Source organism: Ascaphus truei, chromosome 1 (assembly GCF_040206685.1).
Source record: "Ascaphus truei isolate aAscTru1 chromosome 1, aAscTru1.hap1, whole genome shotgun sequence".
NCBI lineage: Eukaryota > Metazoa > Chordata > Amphibia > Anura > Ascaphidae > Ascaphus > Ascaphus truei.
Window position 1 is genome coordinate 270,885,537 of NC_134483.1, and position 21,774 is coordinate 270,907,310.

General features: G+C 42.1%; 1 protein-coding gene across 6 annotated transcripts in view; it reads right to left on the reverse strand.

Annotated features, from left to right (window-relative positions):
- The window catches only part of WRN (WRN RecQ like helicase), a 156,965-nt gene that overhangs the window by 125,170 nt on the left and 10,021 nt on the right, over positions 1 to 21,774 (reverse strand). For 5 of the 6 annotated variants that reach the window (XM_075604011.1, XM_075604001.1, XM_075603983.1 and 2 more), the window contains exons 2-5: positions 19,617 to 19,726; positions 8,755 to 8,867; positions 8,083 to 8,228; positions 2,649 to 2,797 (exon numbers count right to left, since the gene is read on the reverse strand). In XM_075604011.1, coding sequence (XP_075460126.1) covers positions 2,649 to 2,797; positions 8,083 to 8,228; positions 8,755 to 8,867; positions 19,617 to 19,691 — 483 coding nt within the window. In that variant the 5' untranslated portion in view covers positions 19,692 to 19,726. The remainder of the gene's footprint in view (positions 1 to 2,648; positions 2,798 to 8,082; positions 8,229 to 8,754; positions 8,868 to 19,616; positions 19,727 to 21,774) is intronic. The other variant, XM_075604019.1, reaches the window with a different exon arrangement.

Below are 21,774 nucleotides of genomic sequence, written 5' to 3' on the forward strand. Positions count from 1 at the left end.
TTTTTCTGTCATGTATACAGTATATTGGGGCTGTAGAAGGCATCATTTACAGGCAGTCTTCGGTGATCCGACACAATGCGTTACTCAAAATGGCGTTGGATAGCGAAACGTCTTAAAGCGTAACACGTTTTCCCATAGGAACACTGTTTAAAATGAAAGGTTCCGTTCCTGAAGGCATTTTTAACACTAAAATACACCAAATATTTTACGCAGGCAATAAGATACGCAGCACACACAAATTATATAGTGTATATACTGTATTATATATATATATAATATTACAAAATATTATAATATAATATATTATATAATATATATATATTAACTACACAAACAACTTTGCAAAGTGTTGTAAGAGCGTTGGATAAGCTGTTTTGGCGTTGTAAAACTTAACATAGGTATGCATTGCATAGCGTTGAATAAACCATTCGTTGTAAAGCGAAGCGTTGTAAAACGAGAACTGCCTGTATATGTCAGAAAATGAGATCATATTTATTTAACAACCATAACACAAAAGTACAGGACAAACTGCGTGATTTGGAAGCCGTGAAACCTTTTTTTTTAAAATAAACAATAATATTCTTAGCTTATGTTGTTTTGTATATTTTGATCATAGAAGTCAAATGTTACTAAGAAGGTTCATGTGCAGCAGCTACAGTATATGACTATTCATGAACTTCCAATGAATGGCGACAGGCTTTTTACAGAATTCAATACCGACATACAAGTGTTTCGTTTTTTCAGATAACCACTAGAAGGCACTATCCCTAAAATTATTTAAAATCATTCGACATCAAAAGCATTACTCCCCATTTGAAAAAATGGAAGCAAAAATAAAAACTGGTATTTAAAGCAGCAGTCCAAGCTGCCGTTTTTAAAAATGATCCCCCTCCATCCCCTTTAATATGTGCATCAATATAATCCAGACAATTATAGTAATTAGCTAGGTTGCCGATCGGTCAATACTACAAGTATTTTCTCATAGCATACAGTAGAACCGATTAAAAAAAAAAACAACAACAAAAAAAAAACACACATTTAGGATATTGTTTCACCTGCTGCTTTAAGTGCATAATGAATTGTGGCATAAAGATGAAAGAAGAAATGTTTTGCAGAGTATAAGACATCATTTTTATATCAGAAATCTTTAACTGTGGTGCTGCCATCATGAGATCAATACACCATACACAGGGCAAGACTTCGCATTAAATTCATGTGCTCTGCCCTTTTTGTAGTATGTATGTGCCTGTAGGCAGATAGCTGGTCCTGCTCAACACTGACTTCCCCACACTTCTCACTCTGCTGTTTGGTTTCATGAAGGGAAGGTATCATGTCACTATCCTGACCGCAAAAAACAATTCAGACTCCCCACTGAAGAGAAAACATTCATTTGTTATAGTTCTTTTTGGGTGCTCAGTGGGACTGGCCTGTTAAAGAGCAACTGATACCTGTAATAGGAAACTCATCATGAAACGACTTTTTGTATAGGACAGGGGAGGGAGGCAGGGGAGGGGAAGGGGTGTACTGTTAAAGCAGCAATTCCGCTTTGGGTTTTTTTTTCGCATTTAGCTTACTTCAAATGGAGTTACCCCTGGGCTGATCTGAAGTGCCCCCAGGTCTGCAGACTGACAGGTTTCTGAGATATTTGTATTGTTGTGTGCCAGTTTGACACACAAACTAATAAATACAAACATGGCCCAGGCGTCTCCAATTGAAAACAGCAAGGTCATCTCTCCAATGACGTCTCAGTTTTCTATTGGCCAAGAGAGAGCGTAATGATCCAGTGGCCATTTTGAACCTGACAGTATGCCTGGTGGGCCTCAGGCTTGGCGCTCATATCTGGAGGACACCCCCAGTTCAGGTAAGACTTAAAAAGAAAATTAAAAATAGGAGGCGAGATTGCTACTTTAACGCCTTTTTGGTCCATGCATGCCAGCACAAACCAATGAAAAGAAAGGCACGTCCAGTTGAGGGTAGGACAAAAATTCAACATTTTGGATTCCCACAGCATTTACAAAAGCTTCCTGTTACACTGGCGACACACTTAATCGCAGTGCGGCCAGATCCGCAAGCCGGGAGATTTCCCGGCTTGCTAGTGGCCGCCCCTCGGCGTGCCGCGCGTCACCGACGCGCAGTCACGCGTCTTCGGGAGCCTGCGCCCCCTGCACGCGCGTCCAGGGCTCCCCGAGGGAGCCCTGGTGTCCCGCGATGTGGGGGACGGCGGCAGGGGGTTCCGGGGGACCCGGCAGCGGTAGGGAGAGCGCCCCGATCGGAGGGCGCTCTTCCGCTGCTTCGGCGCGCGCCCGTCACCCTCCGGCGCGCGCCAGGCTACTGCTGCGGCCAAGAACGGGCAAATGCTCGAATAAACTTGGCCGCAGCAGTATGCTCCTAGGTTAACTGTCCAGCTGAGCCACAAAAGGGTTAAAAACAGCATCACGAGCGACAACTATTGAAAAAAAAAAAAATCATCACTGAGAAATATTAGGCAAATATGATTTAAATCCAAATAAGGTAACTCCACTTGGAAGTGAAAGATATACTGGCACGGACGGACTAGACAAAAATAAATGCTCTCTCTAGCGCCATCTTATTCCAGTACAATTAAAATGGGATATACAGGGGTGATATGGTTTTCAGATGGTACATACTTTTTGGTTTGCCACTTCCGTAAGCTCAATAAATTGTTTCAATTTGAGGTCACAGTCACTCATTAACTTCCACTGGTCACCTTCGATTCCCACACCCACTTTTCTTATGGACTCATCTTCCAGCAACCTCTTCAGTCCCTTTGGAAAACCTGCACAAAATATTATTCTTTGCCATTAAAAACACGCGTTTTACTTGTCTGTAGTAAAAGAGTTTGTGAAAACTATTTCACTTCTGTCAACAATAAATCTTGCAATATAGTGCAGTTGTGTATTACGGATAATATTCAGAACTTTTGGAAACCAATAATTATTGGTAATAATTAGCATGGTTTTAAATTAGCAATTCATGCTCTTTTTCTATTATTTTTTTAACATCCATTTGAAGCTTCCCGTGATACTTGCCTCCAAAAGGGGGTGCCGCTATTTCGGTAAAGTTTAAAGCTCCCAGTCACATGGGCCAATAGGAACCCTCATCAGATGGCGGCACGGCTTCCTATTGGCTCGCAGGACGAGGGAGCTTTGAAAAGTGGGAAATACATGATTTCTGGTAGCGAGCCAGAGCGGCTACTGTCACCCCCTATGGTGGTAAGTATCTCTGGAAGCAGGGAGTCCCCGGAGCCGAACTTAATGGGATTCAGCTTTAGGGACACCCTGCTTCAATCTTATGTTAAAATAATAATAATAATTTTTGCTTGCTTGGATTGCCTCTTTAAACTATTTAAAATGTAAGGTTATGCATTTTGGTTGTAGAAATAAATCCATCATTTACAAATGGGACAAAATTAAATGAATCCTTGATGGAGACGTACTTACAGTTCAGCACAGCATCCTAAAAACAATGAATGACACAGCTGAAGAAGGTACATAAAACAAATAAAGGTAGTGGGAGGTCAGTCATGAGGAAAAAAATCTTCAAGTATGAATTACTCACATAGTCAAAGCCACTTTAACAAGGGAAATGATTACCATTTACAAGGTCAATGCAGGGAACACCCAATAGAGCTTTTCAATTTAAGGGTAACACCATTGACACATGACATCCTTTGAGATTAGATGAGAGGTTTTCACCAGTAGCATGTGCTTTGTTTGTTTGTGTTTTTTTAATAAATAATTAGTAGGACTATGCAGAGATGCCGAACAAGTTAAAAACAGAGCATTGATCCAGGGAGAAAGTGGTTTGCTCTCTATTGGATTCAGGGATAATTTATTACCCGTGTAAGACAAATTGACAAATGTTGCACTGCATTTTTCTTTTGCCTCTATCTGGATTAAAATAAATAAAGCTTTAAAGGTTAAAGTCAATGGCCATATGTCTAATGTGTAACTATATATAGCAGATTTTACAGCAGCAACCCACAGCGAATTTATTTGTATACTGGGCTGGACCGTGGTTACTTCCAGACTAAATCGTTGGTTCCCAGATGTCTGGAGAGCCCCTCCCTGATAAAAAAATTTTTTTTAACATTTTTGCAGTACAAAAAAAAACCAAAAAAAAACCATTCCCTTCCTGGGATTTTTAGAGTCGCAGTTGGCGACTGATACAGAGCTCGGACTCCCTGAAGAAAGCCTCCAGAGAATCCCTGCCACACTCTCTCCCTGCCACGCACACAGCGCGCACTCAGCACTCAGCACTCTCAGCACTCTCAGCACTCTCAGCACTCTCAGCACTCTCAGCACTCTCAGCACTCTCAGCACTCTCAGCACTCTCAGCACTCTCAGCACTCTCAGCACTCTCAGCACGGGTGGCCCCCGAGGACCGCGCTATAACGGGGGTTAGCTGTACCTCTAATGTCTTATCTAAAAAATACCACCTTATCCTATCAAACGCTTTGTCCTCATCTAGACTCAATAGACAGCTTTCAATTTGGATTTATGTATTTGATCAATAACATTTATAATTTTCCTTGTATTGTCTGACGCCTGGCGCTCACTCACAAATCCCACCTGATCATAGTGAATTGATCTTGGAAGTATTGGATTCAGTCTGTTGGCTAAAATTTTGCTATAGATTTTCAAATCCGTGTTAAGCAGAGAGATTGGCCTGTAGCTACCACAACATAGAAGGTCCTTTCCCTCTTTAGGGATCACCACTATGTTGGCCTTCGTCATCTGTGAGGGGGATTTGTTTTCCACTGAGAAAATCATTAAATAGATCCAGCAGACAAGGTCCTAAGATTCCTATAACATTTTTATAGTAAAGATATGAGTAACCATCTGGGCCCGGTGCTTTCGGTGGTTTCAAAGAACCGACCGCTTTTCCCAGATCTGAGTTATTTTTGCATTTAAAATCTTAATCCGTTAATTTCGGGAGGGTGCAATCTCTCAAATAATCCCCAATCTGGTTCAAGATCGGGACTTTAGCATTCAGGGTTGAATTGTCTAGATCGTAAAGATCCCGTGTAAAATTTAGCAAATTCCTCTGCGATCCCTGAAGGGTTGTTGGTCACTCTCCCACTTTTTAATCTAATAGCGGGGACCGAGGCCCTCGCTTTGATTCCTCGAAGTTTGTTTGCTAATAGGCGATCTGCCTCATCTCCCTTGTTATAATACAATACATCTGTCTAGTCCACTTAAGGGTCTTCTTTACATGCTCCAATTGTAATCTTTTAAAGTTTTTCCCTTGACTGGTTCAGAGTTTTATATATTTTCCTCAACTGGTTTTTTTTATGTGCGCTTTCTAACTTTATAATTTTTCCGTTAAATATTAATGTCTTTCCATTTTTATTCTCTTACTGTATGATGCTATTGAAATAAGCGGTCCTCTAATCGTGGCTTTACAGTACCGACACACTTTATCCGAGTGTGGTCGGTACCGCAAGCCGGGAAATCTCCCGGCTTGCTAGTGGCCGCCCCTCGCGTCATAGACGCGCGGTCACGCGTCATCGGGAGCGTGCGCCCCCTGCACGCGCGTCCAGGGGCTCCCCGAGGGAGCCCTGGTGTCCCGCGATCGCGGGACAGCGGCAGGGGGTTCCGGGGGACCCGGCGGACCCGGCAGCGGTAGGGAGAGCGCCCCGATCGGAGGGCGCTCTTCCGCTGCTTCGGCGCGCGCCCGTCACTCTCGGGCGCGCGCCAGGCTACTGCTGCGGCAGAGAACGGGCAAATGCTCGAATAAACTCTGCCGCAGCAGTATGTGCCTCCTACAGAGTCGCTGTTGAGTCTACTGGCTGGGGGTCAATTGGCGTGAACAGTCTCTAGGTATGACTGGAGGGCTTTTGTGGAGACTGACTCAGGGATATAGCGGATTCGTAAATTCTGCCTTCGCTCCCTGTTCTCTAGGTTGTCGATACCATCCCTCATAGCTCTTATCTCTTCATTGAGACGCAGAACCTCGTCGTCAGTATTTACCCGATTTTGTAGAGAAATGTCCATTTTATTTTCACGATCCGTAGTTCTTTTCGCCGTAGTTCTTTTTCTTTACTGCTCTGTCCAGTGCCGACTGAAAACCCACTTGCATTTCTTTCAACATGTTCTGGTGGTCCTGTTTGGTAATTACTGTGACTCCTTCTGCCATACTCTGTTCTCTGGCACTAGCAGCTCTCGCCCCTGCCTCTTCCCCTGCTGTAACCCTCTCAGCTGAATTTCTCAGGGTGGTCTGTCAATAAAGTCCCCTTCAGATCCTGCAGTTTGTCTCTCACCTTCCTTATGTGTTCTTGTGGCCACGCGCTCCTGTGCGCTCGCCTCGACGGCGCCATCTTTAGCCCTTCTCTCCGCTGCCGCCGGCTGCCCGAGACTATAGCGGGAGAGATCGGGCATCCCCAGTATCAGGGTCTTCTTTGTTATCACCGGGTGTTCCCCCGGCTGACGCGGGGTCTCACGGGGCTAATCGTGGCCACGATCGGTGTTTATATCAATAATGTTCGGCGGAGTGCACGGAGCTCCCCTTGCTCGTGTGCAGCCACTCTGACATCACATGTGTGCGCCCACCCCCACCCCAGATGCATATTTTCTAATGTAAACAAAATCTAATTTAGCAAGCCTTTAAGATTATCCATGCCATTTATTAATTTTGTGGCTCTTCTATGCACCGTCTCTAGTTCCATAATGTTTTTTCTAAGGAGTGGTGCCCAAAATTGTATTCCATATTCAAGGTGTGGGTCTTACTAATGTTTCCATCCTTTCCCTGTTTAATGCAAGATAAGATCTTGTTTGCCTTTGCAGCTACTGCATGACTTTGGGCACTATTGCCAAGCCTGTTGTCTACAAGCACTCCTAAATCCTTCTCGATCAAGGATTCCCCAAATGTATCCCTATTTAATTTGTAAGTCACCTGTTTATTCTTGCTTCCCAAATGCATAACCTTGCCTGTATCTGTATTAAACCTAATCTGCCATTTACCTGCCCTAGTTTCTAGTCTCTCCAAGTCCTTCTGGAGAAAAATTACATCCTGCTCTGATTCTATTACCTTACACAATTTAGTATCATCAGCAAAGCTGGAGACTTTGCTCTCTATGCCAACCTCAACATCATTAATAAACAAGTTAAAAAGCAGGGGTCCCAGTATCGATCCCTGAGGTACTCCACTCACAACTTTAGCCCAACCTGAAAAAGTTCCATTTATTACAACCCTCTGTTGTCTGTCCTTCAACCAGTTTTCAATCCAGGTGCAAATATTTTTCAAGTTCTGACGTTTTAAAGTCCAATTTACTTTATTTTGTACACTAACCTCTCATATGGAACCGTATCAAAAGCCTTTCCAAAATCTAAGTAGACCACATCAACTGCATTAACCTGGTCTAAATTCCGACTTGCCTCCTCAAAGAAACGAATAAGGTTAGTTTGTCACGACCTATACTTCATAAATCCATGCTGACTATTACTAATAACTTTGTTTTCCAATAGATATTCCTGAATACTGTACTAAACCTTCAAGTAGCTTCCCCACTATTAATGTCAGGCTTACAGGTCTGTAATTCCCCGGTTGTGATCTAGCTCCCTTTTTAAACATAGGCACCACATCTGCTTTACGCCAATCTTGTGGTACTGAGCCTGTGGAAATGGAGTCCTTGAATATTAAGTTCAGCAATAGCGAAACCATTACATTTAACTCATTGAATTCTTGGAAGTATGCCACGTCCCTTAATCTATTGTGCCGAGGGGGGTTGTCGGATATTGTGCTGTGGTGGGGAAGAGGATTGTGGGGTAATTGTGCTGTTGGGGTGGGGGGGGGGGAGATTGTGGGCTAAAAAATAATGGCTTGATAATATAATTTGTTGGTTGGTGCCTATATCTCTCTTGAATTCTCTAGTGTGCTCTTGGGCACAAAAAGATTGTGGACCCCTACTCTAAAGCAAAACCCACAATCAAGTTCAACCCATTTTCCAGAACTTCCCCATTTACTTCGGGGTTTTTTTATTAGAAAAATGGCAATTGCAATATAGATGGTAAACAAAAACATAAGAAAAATGCTGATTATGCCAAAGACAGAGTTACGCACCTGACATGGCGGAGATGTGAAATAAGTAGCATTTTTTCTCAGACACGCACACTTGGATGAGGGCGACTTTACCAGTTTTTCCCTTTGTGTAGACAGGAGGCCATTCAATGTCAAATCCAAGCACTGCCCCCTCTGACAGACTAGCTCTGAAGTGTAAAAGGAACACACAGAAATGTTAATTAATAGCAAGTTCATACCAAATTGACATTTACACATGCACAAACATACAAATGCATTCAATGTTATTGCACCACTAACGCAACGCTCTGCGTCAAAGCTGTACATGCCATACCATTGAAATAAAGGTTGACGTGAGCTAAATGTCATATCACTGGGCATTACTTAACTTTTTTTTTTACAACATTGATGTATCCAACGTTATTGCACTAGGTTACACATCTGTACATACCAACACACACAAACGCACCTATATACACTGATAAAATCTGATAACATTATTTAAATGAGCTACAGTCTAAATAGATATTTTGGAGTTTATAAAAGTGGTGAAGTGCAATAAAGCCATGAATGGTAACCCAAGAGTCAACAGGAAAATACTTCAACAGTATCCACTTGTGTCATTGATTTTTGATTGTAATCCCCCAAGCCTCAGAGCGTCAGGTAATTTAACCTGTACAGAAATGCATAAGAGTAGGGAAGTAACCGTCTAACCTGATATCCTCTGCCAGCAAAGAGCAGTCGTTTGCCTGGTAGCTGTACACAACGGAGCCGTTGAATTCTAAGAACGGGAGATCGTCTTCCAGGACGTTCTTAATGAGCGACTTCTGATCAAGAAAATTCAGAGAACTGCTTTTAAAAACACAGACAAGCAACTATATAGATTTTTTTAAATTTTGTAATAGATTTAACTGCTTTTCATTTAGGTTGGTAAAGCTCGTGGACAAGTCCTGTGCCCCAAGCACCAAATGATTAGATGAAGCTTTATGGGGCAGAAACTGCAGTGGGTAAATACAAAAACAATATCATTATTAATATTGCTACAAATGCCTATAGATTCAGGTTTAATTAAATATGAAGCATGACTACCAACACACTAGATGAGTTCAGCAGAATTAAATTTCTCTACTGAATAGAAAACTGCAAATTGCATGAACCAATTTTCTAACGTCAGAATTTTTAATGGCTCGCAGGTTTTCTATAATCCTGGTTTTGAGAGGTCTAATGGTTCTGCAAACATAGCCTTCTTCACAACCACATTTTAAGATGTATACAATATAACCAGTATTGCAATCGATGAAGGTCTGTACATTATATGGAGTCCTCATTCTCTGGCTATTCAATTCTATAATTGAACCTGCGTAAATACATGTTCTACAATGACCGCATTTGAAGAATATAGTGTGTCTTGTGTAAGCCCTAGGGGCAAGTACAGAGATTAGCCTACCCTCAAGGGCTCTGGTGGCAGCGGAAACCTAAAGTTATGGGCACAGATTTGGGGTGGGGGGGGGGAGTTGGCTCACGACCAGAGTCCTCCAATGCAACCATCCACCTATGGAAATGCCTCCAATATCTAAACAGCAGCTTAAAAATAACAAAATCAAGGAGGGGGTTGTTTTTTTCAGACTTGGAGAAAGTGCAGCCGCACAACCAGAAAATGGCACCACACCACGTGCCAACTCCAATACAGACCTAGATCCAGACAGACATCGGACAGCCAGCCCACCTTCCCCCAGCAGCAGACAAAAACAGGGGCTAGGCACAAACCAAATTGGTTAAAAACAATTAATTGGAAAAAGGGTGACAGCATGGAGCAGTACGTCCGACGCATTTCTCGCTCTTGGCGCTTTGTCAAAGTGTGTTTCCCACTCTGGTCTACAAAAATATATAGCATCCGAAAACGGAAGTGACGCGACGTGCAACACATGGCATCGTCAGCGTCAAACCCAAAAATGGACAAACCTACCGCAAAAGACAGTAACCCCATCTGGATGCAGGCTAACATTACATAACTGATCCCTGGCTAAAAAACAAATAATGAATAAGTGCAATATGTACATGATGTTAAAAACGAGAATGCCACATAATGGAATATAGCTCCAATTATAAATAACTCCTGACGAAGCACCAGCGAAACGCGTAGAGTTAGCGTTGCTGGAGAACCGGAGAGCTGAAGGAGTGGCAATATCGGGGCTGACTCCAGAGGCAGACTGCGCTTCCACCCTCACCTATGACGCGACCACGGAAGTGACGTACGCGGAAATCAATTGTGAGAAGCGAGTGAGACTCTACGAAGCTGTGTACCGACGGGGTCCTTCTGCATTCGGCGGTTCTCTCCAATGCCTGTTTTTTTATTGGAACATGTGAGTTTAACTGCTCTTGATAATTCTTATTGAATATATCTGGTCAAATAGTATGCACTATTGTGGCTTTTTCTTTTCCATGTCTACCATACTTACCTACTGAGGGATATCCTGATACTTATTCATCACAAGGGCTCCAGTCAGAGAGAGAAGAATCTGACACGCTTAAGATTACGATAAGTTTTGTGAGTGCTATTACTTAGAGTGATATATACCAGTATCCACAATCTTCACTATATTTGCTTTATTTTTTATTCACATATACCATTGAGCACACCAGCGCTCCTCCTCCCCTACGAGCAAAGAAATCTTACATCCTGGGACCTGGGACCTGGAACAGTCCTTTCTGAGGAAGTCGAGCAGCATTTAACACTTTGTATAATTATTTTATATCACTGGTTGGTGAAGGAATTTTATAAGTGTATTCACATTTTGTAGTTTATTTAATCTCAAAACACTGTTTTTCAAATTTCACCTTTGGAAGCGCCCAGTCCATTCCCCACTCCCCCTCTTCCTTTTTATTTTTCACATCTAATTATAATTAAGTAATAATCCCCGAAGAACAGGGCATTACTGGCCAATAATGCCCTGTTCTGAGGGGATTATTACTATTATAGGCTAAATGTAGGCTTTTTCATAAATAATAGACACTTTTGTATAGAGATATAGATTTTTTTATTAAAATAAAATGGTAAATACATGAAACCACCTCTATATACTCTTACACTGCAGATATATATATCCACACACTGCCGCCCCCTCTGTGTACACATACACACACACACACACACACACACAAACACAACAGCACAGCACACACACTGCTGTTGCTACACCCATAAACACTGCTGCTGAAATTGACACACATTGGAGTTCTATACATACACACACACACACACACACACACACACACACACAAACTGCTGCTACACACACATACAACAGCAAACCACACACACACACACTGCTGCTGCTACACCCATAAACACTGCTATGGACACACGGACACACAAACACACACAGAAACTGCAGCCACAAACAAACTGCAGACAGCCACTTACTTACTTTGCAGACCCCCTCCCCCCCTCCCCCAATTCAACTGAATCTGCTCAGTCACTCAGTCGATCTCAGTCAGCTGTTTCACGAAGGAGGGGGAGGAGTCAACCCGTGGCTGATACTTCCTGACCAATCCCCTGCCCTGTCTCAGAGCTGTTCTGAAAGCCAATTGGCAAGAAATAAATACATTGAAAATATACCCAATGGAAGCTGCAAAAATTCCAGGCATTACCGATTGGATAATGCACGGAATTTTAACCAATCAGAGCGCAGGGATTTCAATAATGCCCGAAATGTTACGTCTTTAGCCTATAATAAAGAATAACATGATAAATAACAGAATAATAAAGAAGAAAAACAAAATGAAGCAAGAAAAGTAAAGTAAAATGTGCAAGGCTCAGCAAATGTCAGTCACAGTAGAGAAATGGAAAAATGAACATATGAATTAAAACACAAATCATAAAAGAATAAGATGGATTTAAAGGATAACATAAATAATGATCATCCTGTCATATGAGACCAAAATAAATATATGTCTTATATAAAGAAAATCCTATATCAAGGAAAACCATTAAAAAAAAAAAAAAATAATGAATGAATGGTAAATCTAATAGGACAAAAAAAATATTAAACTATATAATTAATCCATTAATGTCACTGAAAAAGACCCTGAGCCCAACAACATTGATAGAAAACTAACATTGTAGATGATGGAACAGCAAGTATAATTACTTGGTTGTATTGGATATATATTTACCAACTGTTTTTTTATGTATAAAAACTACAGTATATCTGGATAAACATATCCAATATACCATAAGGCATACAACAAGATTAATGTCCACTGACCAAATAATTATAAAATAGCAAGGGAACATATAAAGAAGAGATACAATGAAAGCTATTTTCATTATAAATAAAAATGACTGTATATACTGAGTTGACCAAGCCTGTATATAAAGAATATGAAATAAAGCAAATTGAGACGCTGTAGATCAAGCGAGATACAATACACATTACACAACGAACAACGTCAGTCTGTGTATGAATGTGGAGGCAAAGGACCCAAGATTATGATGGTATAAATGTTATGACCGTATGATATTTTAAACATTAGACAGACAAGGAAATGCTTAAGTTCCCAGTCTATGTTAATACCTCCAGGAGACAAAGTTCCCAGGGTGTATATCCAGTACATTTCTCTTTGATTTAATCTGGTTTCTCTGTTGCCTCCCCTTGTAAATGACGGAATATGTTCCAGAGCACAAAAAGAAAAAAGTGCAGAGACCCCCAGTGGGGCATGTATTGAAATGTCTGGAAACAGGGAATCTATCGTCTCTATTTTTTATGGATATTACATGTTCAGAGATCTTAATTTTGAGTGGCCTTATTGTCCTTCGAATGTATCTGCTTCCACAAGCACACCAACAAATATATGACATAGTTGGTGCTACACGTCAAATGATTTTAATTTGAGTGTGGTTTTTGTAAAGTGACACCTAACATTTTTTGTTGGTGTCGCATATCTGCACGTTAGTTTACACATTTGTGAAAAACTTTCGAAACTGATGTCTGTTTAATTGAACTCTCTGACTTGAACAAACTAGGGGATAAATGGTAACCCAAGGTTTAAGCTTTGCGAAAGACAAATCTGGGATTTTTTGTTGTAAATGGTTGTCCAATTTTAATACTCTCCTGTGTTTTTCTACGATGGATCATATTTGGTTAGATTGTCTGCTGAATGTTGTAATGAACAGTGGAGTATTGTCTGATGGATAATTGTCACAATTTTTTTCTTTTTACAATCTTTTTTGTGTGTTTTTTTAACAGATGCGATTTATCTGTATGGAGAGCTTTCTCAAAGCTACTTAGATGTCATTAACATTATATCCCCTAGATAAAAAATAGATTTAGAAGTCCTCTGATTGTCTTTAAAAAAAAAAAAAAATTTTCCTCTGAACAGATTGCTCTCAGTCGGAGAAACTGTCCTTTTGGTATACCCCTTAATAAAAGGTTTTGGTTTCTGCTACTGGACAGAAAAAAAAGCATTACGGTAATTCGGTTTGCAGTATATGTCCGTCTGACTGTGACAGTTCATGACAATGTATAGGAAGAAGTCAAGATAGTAAATGTGATGTCTGTGAAAGGAGTATGTGAACTGTAAATTATAATCGTTACAATTGAGATCAACGAATGTCAATAAAGTGGGGGTATCTCCCTGCCATATAAAAATGAAATCATCTATGTAACAACAATAAAAAGCGATATTACCCAAGTAGTGATTAGTGTGACCAAAAATGTGAATAGATTCCCATAAACCCATAAAAAATATTAGCTTAGGATAGTGCAAATGACATGCCCATGGCTGTGCCTCATGTCTGTAGAATTGTTGATCAAAAAGAAAGTAATTGTGCTCCAATACAAATGTTTAATGGCCTTAATAACTAACGGGTGATCAATGATAGTGTTGGACCAAGTGAAATTTTGAGTGGCAACTAATAAATCAGAGGAATCTCTGCAATAAGAGGGAAGTGCTTGAACAATGGGTTGTAAATAATAAATCAACATACTTAGATAGACCATCTCCCAAAGATCCAATGCACAAGATGATAGGTCTGCCAGGAGGGCAGACAGACTTATCTTTCACCATCTCCCAAAAGATCCATAAGTATGGTGGGGTGTGAAGTTGAAAGAAATAAAGATTCCTGTACATTGCGTACTCGCAACTCTTTGCCCAAGTCGATTAGAGAGAAAAACTTTTGTTGGATCATTGTGTAAATTTACAATAAAAGTTCACATCATTCAGTTGTCGAAGTGCTTCCTTTTTATAATGATCAATGTGTAACACAACAATGGCACCACTCGTCCGTATTTTTGATAATATTTTTGTTATTAAAAAACAACAACAACAACAACAAAACATCGGTCAATTGTCTTTCATCTCTGGTCATATTGCTATGATCAACAGATGAAAGTGTATCCCTGTGCTAGGGCTTGGAGGTCACGTTCAACCAATCTCTCAAAGGTCTTTAAATAGGGACCCTTGTTGTATATGGGACAAAAAAAAAAAAACAATTTGTGAATGCTTACTACCTAATAGAAAAGATGTCTGGTCGATGGTGTCAATGAAATCAGACAACAGATCCTCAAGATCCTGTGCAAAACCATGATCTCTAAAAGGCAAAAGTACAATACATATTGGGTTCAGTCGGAGGAGAGAGACAGGCGGTCCAAATCATCTGACCGATCCACAATGGAGGTACCAATCTGATTTTAGAGACTAAAAATCAACAAAATCGTCTCAGATCAAACAGCGATAGACCAAGAAATGCAGGAGGTAAAGGAGCAACAATCCGTACTCTCGGAATGACAGGAGAATCTGGATAACGGATTCAGAAGGAGTAACCTGAAGGTGGTAATGCAGGTCGACTCCTACTTAATGTGACTGTTCAAGCACCCATTGCCTGAAATAGCGCATGACAAGAGCCCTATGCACACAGCCCAAAACCCTCCGATAAAACCTGTGAAATAACATTACACTTTTACACAACAAAATAACCTATACTGTATGCCTCAAGAACACACAGACATAGCCCGGTCCACCCTGCTAAAACGGCAGCAATGCAAGTCGATCACAGATCACGGGTACAAATGTGGTTACTCTTTCAGGTGGATTCTGTTCCATAATGGAACCATATCAAACATCCAGACATGGGAGTCGCCCAGTTTTGGGTCTCAAAAAAGCTACAAGACTCAGCTCTTGCCACACTTTGGTAGGACGTCACCAGAAGTAAATCACAAACAGCGAGTGGAATAAACAAAGTGTGGGGCTGCCGTACAGCCTTTTTTTTTTTTAGGTTTGTATCTTGCACTACTTCAGACATACCCAAATCCAATGATCAAAATTGCAGTAATCTGCGCTCGCACTGTCCCAATGCGTTAAACAGCTATACTCTTGCTGCCATCCGCTTAGGAGAACTCCACAAGCTCACTACCCAGGTAGTTGTAAGTTAGCTCGTCTATGTCATTGTATTTTTATTGTATTGCTCCTTGTGGGCTTTTTTATATTATAAATTCTACTGCTTCTCAGTGCGCCTTTTCGCTTTCTTTTCTTTATCCAGATCCAATCATGTTCCACATTTTACATAGATGTCCATGATGGTCAATGTTCTGTCCGTGAAAGAGGGCCATCAGTTATCCTGTAGACTCGAAAACTTCAGCTTGTTCACCTTTGCAGGACCGAGATATTTGTTTTCAACTAAGGCAAGGTCGCCAGTACGTTCTGCAGTGCTCGGCTCGGCGTGCGCTGCACGAACAAGTTCCGCCCCTCAATCTGGCCGGGCCCACTACATACCATGGCGCGCAAATTCCCCTTGCGGTGCACAAAAGATTTTCAAGCTTTCAAGAGAATTGTGTTTAGCCCTAGCGACCGTGTCACGTGTGTCCGGGAGGACCAATCATATTGCAGCTTTCCTTAGCCAAATCAGACCGAAGGAACTAGCAGCCAATCATAGCGCTGCCTTTACTTTTAGCCACACCCCTCGATGCACGTTCAGTTGCAAGTCTTCCTTCATAGGCGAAACCGCAGATCGCGATTTCAACATGTGCACGCGCCGCCCCCCCGCCAGGCACGTGTGCTACAGTGCAGACTGGGACCGCGGCCTTGCATTTGTATCCACAGAACTGAAAATTAGGGTTGAAATGTGGTGTATTTCCTAGGATTATAATTGTTGTTGAGTATGAAAGGCAAACATACCACATGTTGTATTAATAATGATGTTTGTCCCCAACGTTCTGGCCACAGGACTCAGGAGGTTTAATACTGTGCTGCAAGGGCCATGCGACTGATATTTTCTCTGGTCCATCTTCAGGGACACTTTGCCTCAAAACACGCACAGAGTAGGTGAACAGCCAAGCACACCCCAATTGTACAATTAGGGAAAGAGCACTTGAGAACAAACGAGTGTCCCATTTCCCCATTTGAGCATTCAATATTTCAAATCTTTCAAGTTATATCACTAGAACAGGAACAAATTCACTGTCTTGGAATTTGACTTAAACATAGAGCTATTTACCTCACATACATGTGAAGTCACATTTTAATGTGTAATGTGAACCCAAGTTGCCTACAGCCTTTGAATCACTATTAGTACATTAGTTTAAATCGGAAACAGCCATCTTAAACAAATAACCTGCCATACCTACTATATTTTCTTGAATTGAAGGTTCACACAAAAACTTGTTGGTTAGTCTTAACTCCCTGGATATGAGTGAAGTGGAAATTCCTGCTATGATATTCCTTTAAAAACCATACTTACCTTGGTATAGTATAATTTAAACATGGTCATTTACCTTACTTGAATGTGCGGATTTGTATTCTTATTAAAGAAGAGTATACAAATTATTCATATTTTTTGGTTTCCTGTATGATACTAGGCCCAATTATATACACTATTTCCTCAATTCTAACACGCACCCTTGAATTAATAAAAATAAAAAAATTGGGGGGATAAAACCCCCACTACATTAAATGTGCAGAATTTTTTTTTTTTTTTTAAACTAGCAGACAATAGTATACATTTATCTACAATAGAGAGGCAGACACAGAATGGGGAGAGAGGATGGATGGATGGAGAGAGCAGACGGCCAGCGCGCCTTTTGGTAAAACGCTGAATGCTGCAGCTCCCCCTAGCAGTATTTTTATTTATTTTTTTATTACCTCGACTCTAAGGCCCAGGACATAGTGCACTCAGCGTCGCTGAGCCGCGCTGAACAGATGCACAAAGCCCCTGCATCTGTTATCAGCGCGGCTATAGTTTCTCCCTCCGCATGCTTGCTGATGCGTGCGGAGGCTGAGAAACTTCCCCGAGACAGGCAAGTTTGAAATTTGCCGCTCGGGGAAGCGGAGTAGCGGTCACGTGACCGCTCCCATCCAATGGGTCTGCAGCCGGTCCGGCATTGTAACTACCAGACAAGACAGAGGCAGCACAGAGGTGTGTGTATGTGTGTGTGTGTGCATGTGTGTGTGTGTGCATGTGTGCGTGTGTGTGTGCGTGCATGTGTGCGTGCATGTGTGCGTGCATGTGTGTGCATGTGTGCGCGTGTGTGCATGTGCGTGCGTGTGCATGTGTGTGTGCATGTGCGTGTGCATGTGCGTGCATGTTCATGTGCGTGCATGTGCATGCGAATATATTTATCAAAGTTGCACAATGTTAATAAATAATTTTTTCTCACGTCTTTTTTTTTTATTTTTAAAATATTATATAATATACACACATATATACACACACACACATAGGTTCCCCAGTGACACACAAACACACAAACACACAGACCACTTCAAAGTGACACACACACACACTGACAGCTACCAAGTGACACACACACAGTGATACCCGCCTCCCAAGCGCGCTTGCTGTCTCCTCTGCCAGGACAGCAAAAAGCTCCTGGTAGAGCGAGCGGCAGCAAGCAAGAGCGAGCAGCAGCAAGCAAGAGCGAGCAGCAGCACCTAAGCGCTTACTATGTCCCAGGCCTAAGACGCATACCTATTTCAGACATGTGAAAATGGGGGGGAAAAGATGAGTCTTAGAATCAAGGAAATACGGTAGCTGTCAAATGAAGAATCTTTCAGGATAAGTCCATTTTTTTTTTTATTATTATTATTTTTATTTAAAAAAAAAAAACACTTTTAAACTCAAGACATACACAGGATGCTTCTAAAGCTTTACTGATCCACTATACGAATGGCTATAGATTCCCGGCTGTTGTCGCATCTCTCAATGTTTACACTTGGTTTATTAGTTGCATTTCCTCTTGTATCTCCAAAACGGTTCCCCTATTAATCCCTCCCAGGAGACCCTTTCCACACCAAAAGGGGAATCTGACTTGTGGCTTCGGTTGTCCTCTGGCTACCTTTATGTTTTGACCTCCTTTTATCCCTGGCTCCCAATTAAAAAAGTTTGCACACCAATCGCAAGGTACAGTATCAAAGTAGTTTAAAAACAATCCGGAACACAAAATGACTAGCTCAACTACTCGACTGATTTCTCATGTTAAAAGGATGAAAACATCACTGCAAATTGCAGTTCGCCATCTTGGAATATAAAAAATACCTAAAGCAGACATAGGGGCCTATGCACTAAGCGCCGAAAAATAATAAGTCGCCAGGCTGTTTAAAATCGCCAGTTTTGACAGCGTTGCTATCACGGTATGCAGAAAGCTCAGAATACCTGTTTTAGCAACATTTGCAAAACTGGCGAGTAGCCGGCGACGTGATGATCACCTCTCTGAATAGGGCTCACCCGGTGATTTCTTTCTGCTGCAGAGAGCCGCCTCTCCCTGCGCAAATCGACATCGATCAAAATTTTTTCATATAGAATGCAATACTAGCGTATTGTAGCAGGGGGTCTCCGGAGCAGAACCTCGTTGATTTGAGGTTCGGGGACCCCCTGCTTCCTGAGATACAGGTCCCGTCATGGGGAACCCCTGAGCCCCCACAAAATATATATATGTATAAAAGTGTCAAAAAGAAGCGCTATTGAGCGTGGCATATGTATACAACAAGCGACAGAGAAGCCCAATGCTACATCCAACATGACAAAACTACACAGAAAAATACTTATATATTCTCTTGAAAAAGGGTAATTTAGTTCAACCCTTTCATTTTACTGGATATAGATCCAATGTGGTCTTTCTCCCTCCTAATAGAGGTAAATGAAAATGTTAATCCTAATAGAGGTATATTAGTATTTTATCTGGTAGTGTTAGGACCTGTGAGCAGGGTCTGCCTTGACGTGGCTCACAATTCTTTGGCCAAAGGGTTAAACTAAATGACCCTTTTTCAAGAGAATATTGGATGTAGCATTGGGCTTCTCTGTCACTTGTTGTACCCATAATCTTTTTCCAAGAAACACCTGAAAGAGGGAGCGTCTCCTTCTTACTGGTATACCCCACATTCGCAAGTCAATTTATCCTCAGCTACTCTTAAAAAATAAATAAATAAATACAAGTTTTTAAAGAGTAACAGGGCAGTTTGTTGTCAGCAATAAGATAATGCAATACCCTGCAAGTGTACGCTTTGTGTTCCTTCAGATTTAGAAATTGTAAATTTAGAATTGGAAGGTATGTCAAGAACTTCCAAGATAAGACAGCACCTACCTTTTTGTCATCACTTATAATTTCTTGGTCGTTTGCCGACATCCACTGGGGGAGCTGACGTTGCTGGTTTGCCATTTTATATACATTTGCAGGTACCCTGGCTCTGAAAACTTTATATAAAAGAGAAATGGTTACAATTATCTTCAAATTAACAAACAACTGGAAGCAAAGAAATATTATAACTGCAAGTGGCCCTTGACAGTGTGCTGGCTACGTGTCTCTGTTAGTCGCTAAAACTGCTTTAGCAGCGAAAAAGTTAGGTGAATTTTATTAATAAAACGATGATTTGTGGGTCAGTTTGTGGAGTGGGGGGGGGAGGAGGGCTTCAGATCATGTTCAACTTTTATTTGGTGTTCATCACAGGGGCATATGGGGTCATGTGACTCACTAAAACACAACACATATTGGCATTTTATTCTTAGCAAAGCAGTATACAATAGGGCTATACACACACACACACACACACACACACACACACACACACACACACACACTTTTTTGTTTAATTCACGGTTTTTTTCTATGAGAGAAGGGTGCTGCAACCCTGTAGGATACGCCCAGAGGTTATGACATGAGACCTTACGTTTGGAAAAATAAACGCAGGCTTTTATTTAGCCGAAGTTTTCAGAAACAAAAATCGGTTTTCTCCAACCAATGTTCAGTAGTCCCTCATAGACTCTCTCAGCCAAGGTGCAAAAGGTAGCGAACAGCAATATAAACACGTAGCGGAGTCACAGCAGTCATAAAAACAGGCTAGGTTAAGAGACCTCAGAGCCAGCGTCCCGTCTGCAGAACAGGAACAGGCAGCTCTGGACTGCAGGTTGCTTGAATTTAAAGGCTCCAGCCCAGGTGGCTCATTAATGCTAATGTCTCCACTAGGCAGGAATCAACTAATATCTGCAAAAAGAGTCCTAGGCTTTTGCCAACAGAGCTATTGTAGTCCCAAAGTAGCATAATAGACAGATTTTGATGAACCAATAATTACAGTAACTAAGCAACTCAAGCCAGACCATGGCCTGGGAGGACACGCATGGAGACTGCTTCTGAACCCCCGCAACGTTAATCATAAACCAGACAGTCTGGAGGAGCTGTGCAGAGGTACACAGCACAGTCTGCTACGGTCCAGAAGCAGTCTCCATGCGTGTCGTGTCCCAGAGCAGCTCAGAATGCAAGAAGCAGTCTGCTTGTCTGTCCAACCCCATGATGATGTAGATGACCGAATATCGGTATCTACGTTATGACGGGGAATACTATAGGACCATATTTCTGTCATCTACATCAGGGGTGCGCAAACTATTAGCGCTGCGCCCCTCTTCCTGCTCCCCCCAGTACTTGCGTCCCTATCTTGTTTTCCGGCTCAAATGACACTGTGGGGCCATGCCGACGTCACATGGTCCTGCGGTGTCACCACGCTTCTGAGTCCCGGTAAGTTGAAAATTGCAGAGGCCTCACGCGATAACCCGGCATTAAATGCCTTGGGGAAGAGCGCGGGGCCTCTGCAACCGCCCGTGCGTCCCACCCCCCAGGGAAACTTCACGCCCTCCAGTTTGCGCACCCCTGATCTACATGATCCTGGAGTTGGACAGACACAGAGACTGCTTCTTACCTTCTGAGCTGCTCTGGGACACGGCTCACTCAGAGAGACTGCTTCTTACCTTCTGAGCTGCTCTGGGACACGGCTCACTCACAGAGACTGCTTCTTACCTTCTGAGCTGCTCTGGGACACGGCTCACTCACAGAGACTGCTTCTTACCTTCTGAGCTGCTCTGGGACACGGCTCACTCACAGAGACTGCTTCTTACCTTCTGAGCTGCTCTGGGACACGGCTCACTCACAGAGACTGCTTCTTACCTTCTAAGCTGCTCTGGCACACGGCTCACTCACAGTGACTGCTTCTTACCTTCTGAGCTGCTCTGGGACACGGCTCACTCACAGAGACTGCTTCTTACCTTCTGAGCTGCTCTGGCACACGCTCACTCACAGAGACTGCTTCTTACCTTCTGAGCTGCTCTGGGACACGGCTCACTCACAGAGACTGCTTCTTACCTTCTGAGCTGCTCTGGGACACGGCTCACTCACAGAGACTGCTTCTTACCTTCTGAGCTGCTCTGGGACACGGCTCACTCACAGAGACTGCTTCTTACCTTCTGAGCTGCTC